Source organism: Rattus norvegicus, chromosome 10 (assembly GCF_021556685.1).
Source record: "Rattus norvegicus strain SHRSP/BbbUtx chromosome 10, alternate assembly SHRSP_T2T, whole genome shotgun sequence".
Lineage (NCBI taxonomy): Eukaryota > Metazoa > Chordata > Mammalia > Rodentia > Muridae > Rattus > Rattus norvegicus.
The window spans coordinates 63,397,080-63,412,036 of NC_141543.1; the positions used below are offsets into that span (position 1 = coordinate 63,397,080).

At 42.4% G+C, this 14,957-nt stretch overlaps 1 protein-coding gene and 1 non-coding gene across 11 annotated transcripts in view; both read left to right on the plus strand.

The window, feature by feature from the left end:
* Zzef1 (zinc finger ZZ-type and EF-hand domain containing 1) overlaps positions 1–14,957 on the plus strand; it is a 137,110-nt gene that overhangs the window by 79,702 nt on the left and 42,451 nt on the right. For 8 of the 10 annotated variants that reach the window (XM_087570545.1, NM_001427300.1, XM_087570547.1 and 5 more), the window contains 8 exon segments: positions 774–1,236; positions 2,340–2,504; positions 5,735–5,854; positions 6,358–6,519; positions 9,598–9,727; positions 11,857–11,995; positions 13,391–13,556; positions 14,287–14,549. In XM_087570545.1, coding sequence (XP_087426671.1) covers positions 774–1,236; positions 2,340–2,504; positions 5,735–5,854; positions 6,358–6,519; positions 9,598–9,727; positions 11,857–11,995; positions 13,391–13,556; positions 14,287–14,549 — 1,608 coding nt within the window. 10 annotated transcript variants of the gene reach the window in all.
* LOC120095418 (U1 spliceosomal RNA) lies at positions 6,912–7,075 on the plus strand. The gene has a single exon (XR_015632429.1). It is a non-coding gene; the product is annotated as a U1 spliceosomal RNA (small nuclear RNA).

A 14,957-nucleotide genomic window follows, 5' to 3' on the forward strand; every position in this document is an offset into this window, starting at 1 on the left:
TTATTGTTCACCCACATGTTTCAAGTGGAGCATCTTTGTAATGGCTTCTCTTTTAGGAAATATTAAGTGCTTTTTAAGCTATATCTTGTTATGTTTTTAAAATGTGTGCACATTGACTAGCCATGGAAATGAAAAAAATGTTAATTTTTAAAATGCTATCATGGTTGTGATTCTTTTAAAGATTGTTTTAAAGTAATGGGTGCATCCGCATGTGGGTATGTGTACAAATGCAGTGCCCATGGCATGTGTCAGGGCCTCTGGAACTAGAGTTACAGGCAGTTGTAAGCTGCCTGATGTGCATTTGAAAGCCAAATTCTGGTCCTCTGCAAGAACAGTGTTCTCTCTTAATCACTGAGCCATCCCTCTAGCCTGGTTGTACTATTCTTTAAAACCCTAGTGTTATAAAATATTTACAGAAAAATGTGCAATGCCTGGAAGCTGCCTTGGAAACCATTGGGGAGAAGAGAATAGGGGACCAGGTTGGCAGTGAGTTGATAAATACTGAGGCTGAGGACTGGGCATGTGGCAGCTCCTTCTACTGCACTATCTCTGTGTGTTTGAAACGATCATTCCTATAAAATTTTTGAAAGAGCACTATACTCATGGCAAAATCCTGATTTTTACATTAAGAGAAGACCTGACTCTTAAGGTTGAGTTCTGTCAGTAGATGTACATGTTACAGCATTTATGAAGGCTTTTCTTGCCATAAATCATGAAGTTTTCTCCAAAAGTAGATTGTAAATTTAACTTTGACTTTTTCTTGTTTCATGTAGCAAAAGAATGCATTCAAAAAAGTCTCCTATTACTGAAATTTTTGCCCATGAGCAAAAGTTCAAAAGAAAACTGTGACAAGTTGGTGCCTGTTGATGAAACTGATCGTCTCCAACCACTTGATAGACGCCAGAGGACAAGCTCTGTGGTGGAAGAACATTTCCAGGGTTCAGCATCCCCTACAGAAGCAGCCACCCCGGCTGCAGATGACAAGAGCCCCGGCTTGGAGATGCAGCCAAAGCTACTGCCCAGCAGTGGCCCCTCTGCTGCAGAAGTGTCCACAGCTGAAGAGCCCTCGTCACCATCCACACCCACCCGGCGGCCTCCCTTCACCCGAGGGCGACTCCGGCTGCTCTCCTTCAGATCCATGGAGGAGACCAGGCCAGTTCCCACAGTCAAGGAGAAATACCCGGTGCTGAAGGATGTCATGGACTTCATTAAAGACCAGTCACTCTCACATGAGAGGTGAGCCAGTCACTTCCTCTCAGCACTTTCCCTTTTCAAGTCATAGGTACCCAGTCTAGCCAAAGGCTCGAAGTTCATGATTAACATGAGTAAATAAGAGGTAGAGGAAAGAGTATAAACAAAATATAGTATATAAAACTTTTTAAATAAAAAAGTTAAATAAAATGACCCAGTAATGGTACATCCAGACTTGTTTTAGAATTTTTAAGATAAAAAACAAACAAACAAACAAAAAAACTTGGGTTTTTTTTCTCCTTGAAGAAATATAAGATTGATGCACAGTGGGTGTGTTTTCATATACTCAGTTGGCATAGGGCTCTCTCAGCATGAAGAGCTCTGGGTTTGATTCCTGCACTAGGTTAAAGTGCTGTAGGTGGTGTGGGAGGTGTAACACAAGAGTCAGAGTACATGAGATCCTGTCTCCTGAAAAAATGTAGCCGGGCATCTTGGCATACACTTTGGGAATAAAATGAAGGCAGATCCCTGTCAGTTTCTGGACACTTTACTATATATAATATAAATCTCAGTAATGTTTGCATGGATTTTTTAAAAACAGAAATATTTCTTATTTTCCTTTCTTTCTTTGTTTCTTTTCTCTTCCTCCTTTTCTTCCTTTTTCTTCATTTCATTTTCTGGATTTTTGAGACAAATCTTACTCTGACCCGGAGCTTCCAGCAATCCTTCTGCCTCAATTTCCTGAGTATTGATATTATGGGCATAAACCACCACACCTGGCTTAAAAAGACACTACCAATCAATTCTCTTTTTTTCATATTTTAAGAAATTTAGGATTTAATATTTCTGACAAAATTATTTGTCCATAGGCCTATATCAAATGAGGAATTCCTACCCTAAGAATTAAAAACTTTGCCTCCTTAGGAGAAGTAAAGATACAAAAGTTCCTTTTAAACTATGTATTAAACAAACAAACTGTTAGGCTTCTGTGCAGTTGGTGTGCACTGGTTTGTGGTGCTTCAAGTGTTAACTACAGGGAGCATCCATGCTCTCACCTCACAACAAGACTCACTTTTTGTTCATGTGGCTTCAGAATGTGGGGAGAGTGGTTGTGTTCTGGGCATCCCTGACTTAAACTCTGTCTCCAGTATTGTGAAGGTTCTTTCTTTGCGGAAAGCCCAAGCACAGAGCATCCTTGAAGTCCTGAGGATAATTCAGTATTGCACAGAATCCCTCGGGCAGCCTCACTGCTTCCACCCGCCGTATATACTTTTCCTACTGGAACTTCTGACCTGCCAGAAAGACTTTACAAAGTAAGTACAAATGACAGATATGACAGAAAAGCAGAGGCCATTTTATAGAAATCTTAGTTGGCGTCTATATTGATAACTCCAAAATTGCCATATATAATGCAAATTTATACTTTTGTTAACATGTTCTCTCATCTCAAAGAATGGATTATATCTTTCTGTAAAAATCAAACTGTGATTGCTACTCTTGTCCTTTATGTGTTTCTCATGCACCCATGAGTCATAAGGCTTCTAGAAGCCAAGTGCTAAGTGCTGTGCTCATTTACAGTGGTGCCTATGACCTCTCAGGGGCTTCCAACCTTCACACAACAGACGCTTTGTTTCTGCTATGCCAGCACCTTCCTAAGCATTATGTATACAAACGTGATGAGACAGACAAGGCCTCTTTCTAATGGAGTCTTATATTCTCTTGAAAAGCAAGTGACATTCAAACTAATCAAGCCTTTGACAGTGATATAGTATGTAGTGATTCTGTGTACAATGACACAGTTTAGGTGGTCAAGGCAAGTAGACTAAGGAAATGGCATGTACGCTAAGAGATGAATGAGTTGCTGAGATTAGTCAAGATGCCAAGTGCAGAAGGAACTCTTGCTGGGGAATCAGGCCATGGGACAGAGCAAGAGAATATGACTGCATGAGTTGGGGAAGTGGGTGAGCCAAATCAGTGTGAGGCAGGACCCTACCACCAAGGTGTTTGCACGCTATACTAAGTTGCAGGTGGGAAACACTGGGAGGGTTCGAAGCCCAGAAGGAGTAGTACAATGGGTTTAAGTTTATAAAAGATGCCTCTGGCTACTCTGTGGGAAAGTGGGAAAATCAGAAAAGTGTTAGGAGGTCGTTGGTGTGATACAGGCAAGAGAGGATGGCTTTGACCAGGCAGAAGTGTAAGAGATAGAGAAAAAGGGAAGTCAGTCAGAAGATGGATGAAAGATATTGGAAGCATGGGGAAAGAACTCTTAGGATTTTGGTTGGAGCAGCTGTGTTGGATAGCTTAGGATTTTGCTGAGAGGAAGACTATGAAAGACACAGATAAGGACGTTTTACAGTTTGTTCTGGCCATATGTTTGAACTATTTTTTTAATTTTTATTTTATGTGTATGAGTGTTTCATCTGTATGTATGTTCATGTGCCACCCCTGCCCTGCCCCCATCCGAACCTCCATTTGCATGTCCTGTAGAGGTCAGAATCAGGATCTCCTGGAAAAGACCCCTAGAACTGGAGAAAGACTCCATGTACGTGCTGGAAATTGAACGTGTGTTGTCTAGAAGAGCATGCTTTCTTTTATTGTTATTATTTGGTTTTGAGACAGGATTTCTCTGGGTATCCCTGGCTGTCCTGGAACTCAGTATGTAGATGAGGTGTGAAGACACAGGAGCACAGAGCTGGTTGAAGTGAGTCAGCCAAGGCCAGGGAAGTGCTGGAGCAGGAAAAAGCAGGGCAGTCCAGCAGTCAGTCAGATAAATGGTGCCTGCTAACGCACTGCCTCAGTGAGGAGAGACTCCTTTGTGATTATTCTGTTTTTAAAAATAAGACGTGAGGGTTGGGGATTTAGCTCAGTGGTAGAGCGCTTGCTAGGCCCTGGGTTCGGTCCCCAGCTCCGAAAAAAAGAAAGGGAAAAAAAAAAAAAGAGGTGAGCAGATTCATCAATGAAATGAGGTAGAAAAGAAGCTAGTGACCATTTCAGGAAAGGCAGGAAGGCTTTAAATAGAGGTGAAAATGGAGAAAGCCAGACTGCTAAGTTGCTTGTCAATGTCAGATGCTTTTTAAAGAATTATATTTGTAAGCTGGATATGGTAGAATCTCCTATGTTCCTAGTACTTGGAGGCAAAAGTAGGATTGTTCTGTGCTCAAGACTAGCATGGGTAACATAGTAAGTTCAAAGTGAACCTGGAGACTTTGTTAAACTCCTCCCCACCACACCCCCAAAAAATGATGGGCTAGAGAGTTGGCTTGTATGTTAAGAACACTTGTTCTTGCACAGGACATGAGTGAGTTCAGTTTCTAGTACCCACATGGTGGCTCATGGCTGTAACTCCAGGTACAAACATGTTACACATGCATACATGTAGGTAAAATACTCATACACATAAAATTAAATATGTATATATATATATATATATATATATATATTTTGGAGACAGAGTCTCTCCTTAGTCCTGGCTGTCCTGGAACTTGCTATGTAGACCAGGCTAGCCTTGAACTCACAAGATATCTTACCTCTGTCTCTGGATTGCTGGGATTAAAGGTGTGTGCCATGGTGCCCAGCCTAAAACGTAGCATTTTTAAAGAGAAAGAAGAAGACCTGACAGTTATGAATTTAAAGTAACATTAGTCAGTGTGATTGTGTGATGTTCCTTCCACCTACATTCAGCTGTTTTGGAATAATATAAGACTCCTTATGCAAGAGGAATTCCTCATAGGAAGAGAAAGAGGGAGCTAGTGGTTGCTAATATGGCAGTATGATGGTAGACTGTGGAGTCCAAGCTGAGAAGAGAGCAGAGAGAGAACATGCTGGCAGTAGTTGTTGGCTCACTGGGTTGGGCTCACTAGGTCTGAAAAAGGCTGATGGAAGTCCACAGCAGAGCAGGAGAAAAGAGTGTAGGTAGAGTAGCTTGTTCTGAAGTCAGTCTGCACATGATTAAGGTTAAAGAAGTTTAAGGAAATTGAAGTAAGAATCCTTGGCAGTGAAAAGCATAAAAAATAGAGAGAAAAAGAAATGGAGGCATCATTCCCATGGATGCTGAAGTTACTTAGGTGCCTAGGATCAAGGTGTGAAAAGCCAGTAAACCAAGCACGTGGAATGCATAGGCAGGTGGATGTCTGTGAGTTCTAGGCCATCAAGTTCCAAGACTATACAGAGAGACCCCCCCACCCACACACACACACATACTCCTCAAAAAAAAAAAAAAAGAAAAGGAAAAGTTTAATACTAAAGTCATCAATAAAGAAAGAACGGTTTGGGGGCCATGTGTGGAGAAGGCTAACTGAGGTAACTTATGGAAGGCACGTGGTGCACATAGCACAACACACCCAGGTAGTAGGGGTGGGTGCTTTGTTAAACAGATGAGATGAGTAGTCAGCTCTGTACTTCTGCTGGACTGCTCTCTTGACTCAACTGGACTCCAATGTCACTGTCCCTGTTTTCCCCAAGTTGCTCAGCTGCCTTCTTTTGGTTGTTTTGTATAAGAAATAGACATCAATAAGTCGAAGCTGATGGTGTCTTCTGTTTCTAGTTACTTTGGACACTTGGAAGGCTGTGGTGCTGATCTACACAAAGAAATCCGAGACACTTACTACCAACTTGTTCTGTTTTTGGTCAAAGCAATCAAAGGATTTAGTAGCATAAATGACAGGTACTGAATTGCCTTTATATTTCTTGAGGAAAAAATTGTAAAATGTTTCTTATTATAAATGAAATATATATTTGAAGTTGAAAATCCAAAACACCCACAAAATTGAGCACAAGTAATTCACTGACACTATTTTCTTCAGTGTCTGGTGTATTACTTGCAGATTAAAACTTAGTACAAAGCAGAGTCTTGTCTCCTCTGTAGTAAGTCATTCAGACAAACTTTTAATCCAATGACTCTTCTGTAATGCATAACCTTGGCTAATCATGTGCAACTCTAATGTCGCCGTCATCAGCAGGTGACTTAGCTGCCTCCTCCCTCACTGGTGTCAGATTCATTTTTCACCTTTCAGAGTTGTTCTTGGTTTTTTGTTTGTTTTGTAAGCTTTGAAGGACGTTTATGTAGAATCCTCTTTTACAAATTAGTACCAAAACATGCTGTCAACCTGCACTGTCGCTGTTGTCAGTGTGCGGCTTAGGTAGCTGTCGCCTGTGTGGTCTCTCTAGGTCTCTGCTCCCTGCTGTATCTTGTGTTCAGACAGCCCTGCTTCATCTTCTGGATATGGGCTGGGAGCCCAGTGATCTTGCCTTCTTTGTTGACATTCAGTTACCAGATCTCCTCATGAACATGTCTCAGGAAAATATCAGCATCCATGACAGTGTGATCAGGTAAGCACAGCTCTACCTGCCATTCCTAGAGTTGGGGTAAGGGATAGGATCAGCAGCTAGTCAGTAACAGATCCTGGCTTTGCCACAGGAGAGCTAGACAACCTCGCAAGTTTACAAACTCCCATGCTTCCATTTCTTCATCTTTAGAACCACCTCTGAAACCTGTGGAGAATGCAGAAGAGAGTCTAGGATAGCACCTGGTATAGAGTGTGACTGCGTAAATTGGCAGCCATGGTGTTTTGAACTTGGAAAATGAGTGTTGCCTTCATTTTGGGGGCAGCTAATAGCCTGTGGAATTGGGAATCCTTTTTTAAAACACCTGTGTATGCCGTTAGCTACTATGGTGTCCTGAGCATTGTAAGGACTTAGGTTATAATAAAAAATAGTATACAATACTATTCTGGCAGGGGAGACATTATAATCAAGAAGGTGATTTTTCCCAGGGTGAGGCTTAACTATGACCCTTGGGATATGCTGACCCCTGCTATTTCCCCAAACATGGGAAAATTGACTGTAAAATTTTTGATAGTGAAGGACTTTGTTACACTCTCCCTTACATTAAAAGAAAATGGTATGCAAAGTCTTTTTTCTTAATAATTTTTGGTCTTTTCCAAAATGAAGTTGGGAGTCTATTGAGACAATATTTTAATATAGATTTAAACATGGGTATTGTGAGATTGGGGCTTAAGAAAGGGAGGTATTATATGCCTCTGAGTAGATGTGGGTTCTCAAGAGAGAGGTGCTTAATTCCACTTGTAACCTACATGTATGTCTACCTACTCAAGGTCACTTACCATCCTTTACTCTGTGGAGAGGAGAGAGGAGCAGACAAGTAGGTGTTAAAGGAGAATTGGGACATAGTGAATGAGACAGCACTCACCTGTTTTCACTGTCAGAAGAGATGTTCTGGGAAGAGGGGGTCAATTAAAGCTGTTTCCTTGGGCCATCAAGGTAGCAGGGCAGATAAAGCTGTCTTTAGCAGTTGACCTTCCGTCAGAGGGCAGACAAGGAAGACAGAGCACTGATTACAGCTGGTTTAGCTGTCAGCCCAGTGCTTTAAGTCTTGTCTGTGCCAGCATGACACAGTCCTGGATGAGAGAGGGGTCCCATACCCTCTACACCAATTTCTCAAACTAGCTCAAAGCTACATGTGTAAGAGCAGGCCTAAGACCATTTAGTCAGAATGCATGGATGAATGTTTGTTTTGCATTTGCTATTTAGCAAATCTATTTGTATTTAAAGTTTTAAGGATTTATTATTTTTATTTATATGTGTATTTCTGTGTTGGTGCCACAGAAATATTTCTATATATGGGTGCCATAAGAAGCCAGAAGAGGATGTCCCATCTCCTAGAGCTAAAGTAGTGGTCGTGAGCCACCTAAGTGGGTGTTAGTACTGAGCTTATTCCCTTGAAGAGCAGTGGTTACTCTTAACCACTGAGCTGTTTCTCCAGCCCATGTTCAAATTTTCACTGCAGAAGCAAACTATAAACTGGAACTATGAAATTTATAAATTTATAGGAGAAGAGCCCATGAAATTATCCACCTAAAACCTTTGATTTGAAATGAGGAATCAGGAGCAGGGCCAGGTACAGTCCCTGTGTTCCTGTCCTTTGTGGATTGGTTCCAAGGCGTCACTAATACAAATGAGATGCTTCAGGTCCTCAGTACCATACACCCACCCTCTTGTATGCATTGAATCATCTCCAGAGGACTTTATGATGCCTTATGTATGTATGAGAGGGCTTGGTAGGCAGCTCTTAAACATGTTCTTTATGGATTGATGATGAAAGCATCCAGACATGTTCAATACAGCTTTCTTAAGATGTATTTTATTTTTAATTGTGTGCGTGCATGTGTGTCTGTCTGTCTGTCTGTCTGTCTGTCTGTCTGTCTGTGTCTGTGTGGGCATGTGCTTGTGAGTGTAAGTGTCCTCAGAGACTAGAAGTGTTGGATCCCCCTGGAATAGGAGTAAAGAGCAGTTGTGAGCTGCTGACATGGGAACTGAACTCCAGTCCTCTGGAAGAGCACAAAGTGCTCTTGACCTCAGAGTCAGCCCCAGAGATAATTTTTTTAAAAGATATTTTTGATATGATATAGGCTGAATCCAAAGATATGGAGCCCATGTATGTGAAGGCCACTGGTGTTTCAGATTTGTTGACTATAATGTGTGAAGGTTGTATAGCAATTAGTTGGTAGGGCTGAAGTCACAGATCTCCTGACCCTTTCTTCCTGCAGATTGCATTAGGGTATTCTAACTATGTCCATATTGAATTTATTTAGAAAAAGTTGTGTCAGTTCAGGCTGACCTCAGGCATTCTATATAGTTACGAATTGTCTCGAACTTTTGATCTTTCTGCCTAGGATTATAGACTTTATGATGTTTATGACATGCTGGAGATCAAGCCCAAAGCTTCATGCTTTCTACAAACCTGAACTTTATTATTATTACTATTATTATTATTATTATTATTATTATTATTAGTGTCATTATTGTTGTTGTCATTACTATGATTGGTGTTGAGACAAATCTCACTGTATAGCCCTTGCTGGATTGTAACTCACAGTATAGTTCAAGTTGACCTCTAACTCACAGAGATCCACTTGCATCTGCCTCCTGAGTATGTGCCACTATTCATGGCTGATCTGTTTGCTTGTTTGTTTTTTTGTTTTTTGTGTTTTGAGACAGTTTCTCTGAGTTGCCCTGGCTGTCCTGGGACTCACTCTGTAGACTAACCTGCCTTGAACTCAGATACTCCTGCTTTGCCTCCTGAGTGCTGAGGTTAAAGGCACCACCACAGCCTGACTGGCTGAACTTTTTAAAATCATCATATTTGACTGCAGTACTTAGCACATGATAAGTTTACCCTACTCAGTATAGTCTGCTTCAGAAAGGAACTTTTCTATTTTCTGAGCATAAATCATCAACTAACTGATAAATTCTGAGGCTTTGAAATGCGATTCCTGTCATTTCAAAATGCCCTGTTTATTATAAGTTATGGGACACAGCATCTGCTAACTAGCATGTCCTTGGGTGTTGTAAGAAGCATGCTTTTCTCTCATCACGTCCTTCTTTCAGCCAGTGGAGTGAAGAAGATGAGCTCGCTGATGCCAAGCAGAACTCAGAGTGGATGGATGAGTGTCAGGATGGCATGTTTGAGGCCTGGTATGAAAAAATAGCCCAAGAGGATCCAGAGAAGCAGAGGAAAGTAAGACCTCTCAGCTAGAGCAATCTGGGTGACTTGCTAGGAGTTTGGATGTGCTGGGGTGTGCTTGGATGATGTCTCCCAGGAGGGCTCTGGGGGCATTTGGGACATCTGTCTGGTCTTCATCCTGATGACAGCCATCATTGTTACTCACTTTCATAGATCTAGGCTCACACCAGAGCGTCCCATAAGACTCATGTACATCATTAGATGCCAGTATATTCAGTGAGAAAAGGAATTGCTGAAGGGTTTGGACTGGCACGTTCTGGGCTGACACACCATCTTCCTGTAGGCGAGCACAATTACAATTACAAGGTTGCCAATCAGGTGAGCCTGGAAGCAGCGCTCCGTTATCATAGAAGCATCGAATGGCCCACACAGTGAAGAGTCAACTTAGGTAGCCTGTCCATCGACTTGTCTGTCACTACTACATATGTCAAGAATTTGCTACCTTGAAGCCACTAATTTTCCCCTTCTTAAGCACTTCTGTTTGCCAGTCATTCTGTTCATTATGGTACATTGTGGTGCTTAAGAGGACCATACCAACTGGCATTGGAGACTTATCTCTTATAAGTTAACATATAAATGAGAACATCCTGTAGTGTTCAGGTGACCTAGTAGATTCCCTCTCCTACAACAAACCATCTACTACCAAACAGTGACTTTCTGATATAGTTTCCTCATATGCAGACCCTAAAATAAACTGCCTTATAACCACCAAGTACTTTCTAGTAATCCAATAGCTTGTTCATGTAACAGTCCCTTACTATCTGTTCCCAGGGAGGTAATTATTTAGCTGGCTAGTAGAATGTCTATTGACTAGTTGTGTGTCTAGTTAGTTAATTAGCTAAAGATGAAGGATTTATTTGATCTGAGGAGAAGCCAGAGTATTGTTTGTTTATAGAGAGGTCCAAGCTGCCCCAAAACTTGCAATTCTGCAGCCCCAGTTCCTGAATGCTAGAGTCACGGGGAAGCACTCCATGCTATTTTAATGTGCCGGAGTCAGGAGTTCTCTTTCAATACATTTGTTAGTGCTGCCATTGTCTAACAAGTACCCAGGCCAGACATCTAGATGCCATTCTTGACCATCTCTAGTAATTTGGTCACCAAGTCTTCTCACTCTGCCTGCTTTCCCTCCTGTTACAGTGCAGTCCCCACCCCTATTACTGCCATGGAACTATTTGGACAGCGACATCACAGTCAGCTGCCTTGACCCTCGTCTTGCTCCAATCAACCCCTTTTTTGCTGTTTAACCAGAGGATCTTCAGAATGCCCAAATCTATTGCCATTACCTTTCTGCTTAAAAACTCTGTTTTTAAACTCATTTTAGGCTCCTTGGATTTTACTTTTCTAACTTTTCCTGGTTATTCCCCCTTTGTACTCTAGTATGCATACTTGATTATTGCCAATTTCAGGAGCCCTGGAACTATCTAGAGAGGTGGTTTAGTGGTTAAGAGCTCTTGCTGCTCTTCCAGAAGACCCGAGTTTGGTTCCTACAACTATCTGTAACTCTGTCTCTAAGGAACTCTGTCTCTAAGTAAGCTTCTGCAGGCACACATGTAGCATACACATACACAGACACACAGACATGCCCAGAAATAAAAATAAATATCCATCCTTTAAAAAGGCAAACAAACAAACAACTTTGTCCCTTTCTTCTTCTTTTTTCTCTTTTCAGTGTCTTGTGCCTGCTTAGGCAAGTGCCCACAGTCAGCTGCTCTCCCGGCCGTGTCAGGCTCCCTTTTGAAGGAGCAAAGCTTCTGTAGACTTTGCTGTTCCTTCTGTTTGATGTGCCTGTCACCTTTATCTCCCTCAACTACTATCTGTTTGCTCTTGGTTTTAACAGAGAAGTTGCCATCCTTGAAAAATCTCCTCTGACCCTCCCAAAATCTTTGGTAGTGGCCTCCCATCTTCACTAGCCTCCAGAATTTGCCTCTCAAAGCATTCCCCACACTGTATGACCATCATCTGTTTGCTTGAGGGAATTCCCAAATGGAAACTTGGTTATCCAGCTTCAAATCCTAGCAAGTGGTACAAAACTTGGGAGATCTTAGGCACCTACTGAATGAATAAATTGATTAATGACCACAATATTAAGTCTGTTGGCTAATTGTGTTTATTTCTCCTTACAGATGCACATGTTTATTGCTCGCTACTGTGATCTGTTAAATGTGGATATCTCTTGTGATGGGTGCGATGAAATTGCCCCCTGGCATCGCTACCGGTGTCTGCAGTGCAGTGACATGGACCTCTGCAAGACTTGTTTTCTGGGTAAGCCTCAGGGGATGGGATCTTATGCCCACAAGGAAGTTATTTCTGCTATCTATGATGTTGGCAATCTTTTAAACTCACCGTGCTATGTAGAGTCTCTGGTTCATTGGCAAACTTGAGTCATCTCCCTCAACTCAATGATGACCTCCAGTACTTGTGTCTGGCATCCTTCCGTCTCCAGTCCCGCTGAGGAGGCATATGATAAACTCTCAGGACCAGCTAATACACGCCTGCATAAGTTTCTAAGAAATTTTGCTTCTGAGTCATGCAGTGTTTCCAAATAGCAAACTAAACATACAAGCACAGTAAACGTGAACTATTCTTCATACACTGGACTCATGGGTGTGAGGGCAGAGCTCATCTACTGCAGTAAGCACTGTAGGGCTCTGTGTATTTAAAGTCTGTCCGTAAAAGACGCAGTTCCTGTCCTAAAACACAGTCTGACAGAGAGACCTAGCGCAGTCACATGATGAATGCATGTGCTGTTGTAAAGGGGCAACTCAGAGTATTTCTAGGGACTGTGGAAATAGAGCTCACCCCACCAGGAAGCCTTGTGGAGGACATAGGATAAGAGTCGATCTTTGAAGGAAGTTCAAACTGGGTGATGTAACAAAACTCTGAAGATAGCATTACCATCAAGAGCAGAGCAAGCTCAGGGACAGAGGAATGGAATACGTGCTTTCCGTGAGTTTAGCTAGATAGACACACTGGTCTGTCTAAGTGATTGACTAAGACAGACAGGGCTCAGGTTATCTGACCCTGAGATGCTAGGCTAAGGAATTTGAACTGTCTGAAGTCAGCAGGAAAGGGTTATAACTAAGAGGTTAGATGATCAAAGCTCTGCTCGGGGAAGACTGTATCTTTCTCTTAAGAGATTATAGTCACAAGGGCATTCGGACCTATGTCAGGTTTACAGCACTGAGAGCAGAAGTGGCCACCTGTGAAGAGTACTGAACAGGAACTAGAGTTTCTCATTCTCTTACTCTCTGGGTCTGTTTTCACCTGTATTTCTTCAATGAGAAAGTAAGAACAGAAATTTGATCACTTCTCAGTATTCCTTAGGAGTATGCCAGTAGGTGTGTAACCTCTGTCAGAATGTGGGAGACAGTTCACAAGGTGACATGGGCCTGTTTTTCCCAAATAGCAGTCATGGTAGGAATCTGGCATGTATTCGATCTGACTGTAGAATCGGGATCAGTCAGCCAGATCACTGCCAAAAAGGTGTTTACTGAGAATATCATTGCTCTGCCCATACCTACCAGGGCATTCTGCTCTTCAAGGGAGCCCTGCCCCCTGGAGTAGTAAATGAGATTTGACTGTGGTGCTGGGATCTGTTTGCTAGCACTTGGAGGGGACCCTCTACTCCATCCATCTCACACTGCTGGTTTTTTCCAGGTGGAGTGAAGCCCGAGGGCCATGGAGATGATCATGAAATGGTCAACATGGAGTTTACCTGTGACCACTGTCAGGGTTTGATCATAGGCAGGAGAATGAATTGCAATGTATGTGATGACTTTGATCTTTGCTATGGATGCTATGCAGCAAAGAAATACTCCTATGGGTATGTCAGGTTCCCCTGCCACCACCATAACCTTTTGGGGTGTATGTCTTCTCTTAAAAGGGAGTCGTCTCACCTTTTCTGCGTTGGAAGACATTGCAAATGCTAGGCAAGCACTCTATACCTGGGCTATCCTCCTAGCCTTCCTTATTTTTAAAACATTTTATTGTTATTGGGGAGGGGGAAGGCATGTGCATGCACATGTGTGTGCACATGTAGAGGTCAGAAGACAGTTTTGGGGAGTGATTTCTCTCTCTTCTCCTTTCTGTATGTTCTGGAGATTAAACTCAGGTCACCAGGTGTGGTAAAGGCCTTTACTTACTAAGCCATCTTGTGGCCCCTTCCTTACTAAAGAAAGGTTTATACTGTCAAAACTGTAACATTCATAAGAAGAGAGAGTGGTACAGTGCCCCCGGTGTCCTTGGATTCCCCAGCCAGGAAGATGATGTCCTGTGTGCTTACTTCATTCCTTTCTTTTACCTTAAAGTATTTAAAGCACATTTCAAACTCAAGTCATGTCTCTTCTATACCTTGTAATTCATCTTTTAAAATGATGGGCATCACCTTGCATTACCAAAGTGCAATTAGCATGCTTTCAGAACCCTTGTCCTTGGCGTGGTTTTCATGTGCAGACTTTAGGCTGTGATGTGCTAGTGTGATATACTGAGTATTTGTGCTCGTTCATCTCTCTGGGACAGGAGTTGATAGATTCTATTCTGTTATGCCTTTGCAGCCATTTGCCAACTCACAGCATCACAGCCCACCCAATGGTGACCATCCGGATCAGTGACCGGCAGAGGTTCATCCAGCCCTATATCCACAACTACTCCTGGCTGCTCTTCGCTGCCCTGGCTCTCTATAGTGCCCACCTGACCAGCACAGAGCACGTAGATGGGGAGCAGCTGGACCCCCAGGCCCGCGGCAGCGCTGCCACCCTGCGGAGCCAATGCATGCAGCTGGTTGGGGACTGTCTGATGAAGGCCCACCAGGGCAAAGGTGACTCTTCCTTATGTGGGACCCCTTCAGCCTCTGTCTGCTGTCGGAGGCAAAGCCCAGGTGGCCTTAAAAGACCATGTTTGACTCAAAGGTCCTTCACAAGAGGGATTCAGCCTAGCCTGGAACTTAAGTTCCCGTTTCTCTTAAGTTCTGTTCCTGTTGGATAAAGTAAGTTAGTTAAAGTGCTTCCCTGATGATGTAGTAATCAGAACTGTAGAAAACTCTGTAAGTCCATGAATCTGTACTGTTTGACTTTCTTATTTTACTCAGGACTCTATGCTTAAAAAAAAAAACATGAAGTATAAATCCACATGATTTGTATTCTAGACAAGAGCTGCTTACAAATAAAATGGTGTTTCTGGGTTTGATCATGCACACATGAATTCCAGTTCTGCGTCCCAGCATGCT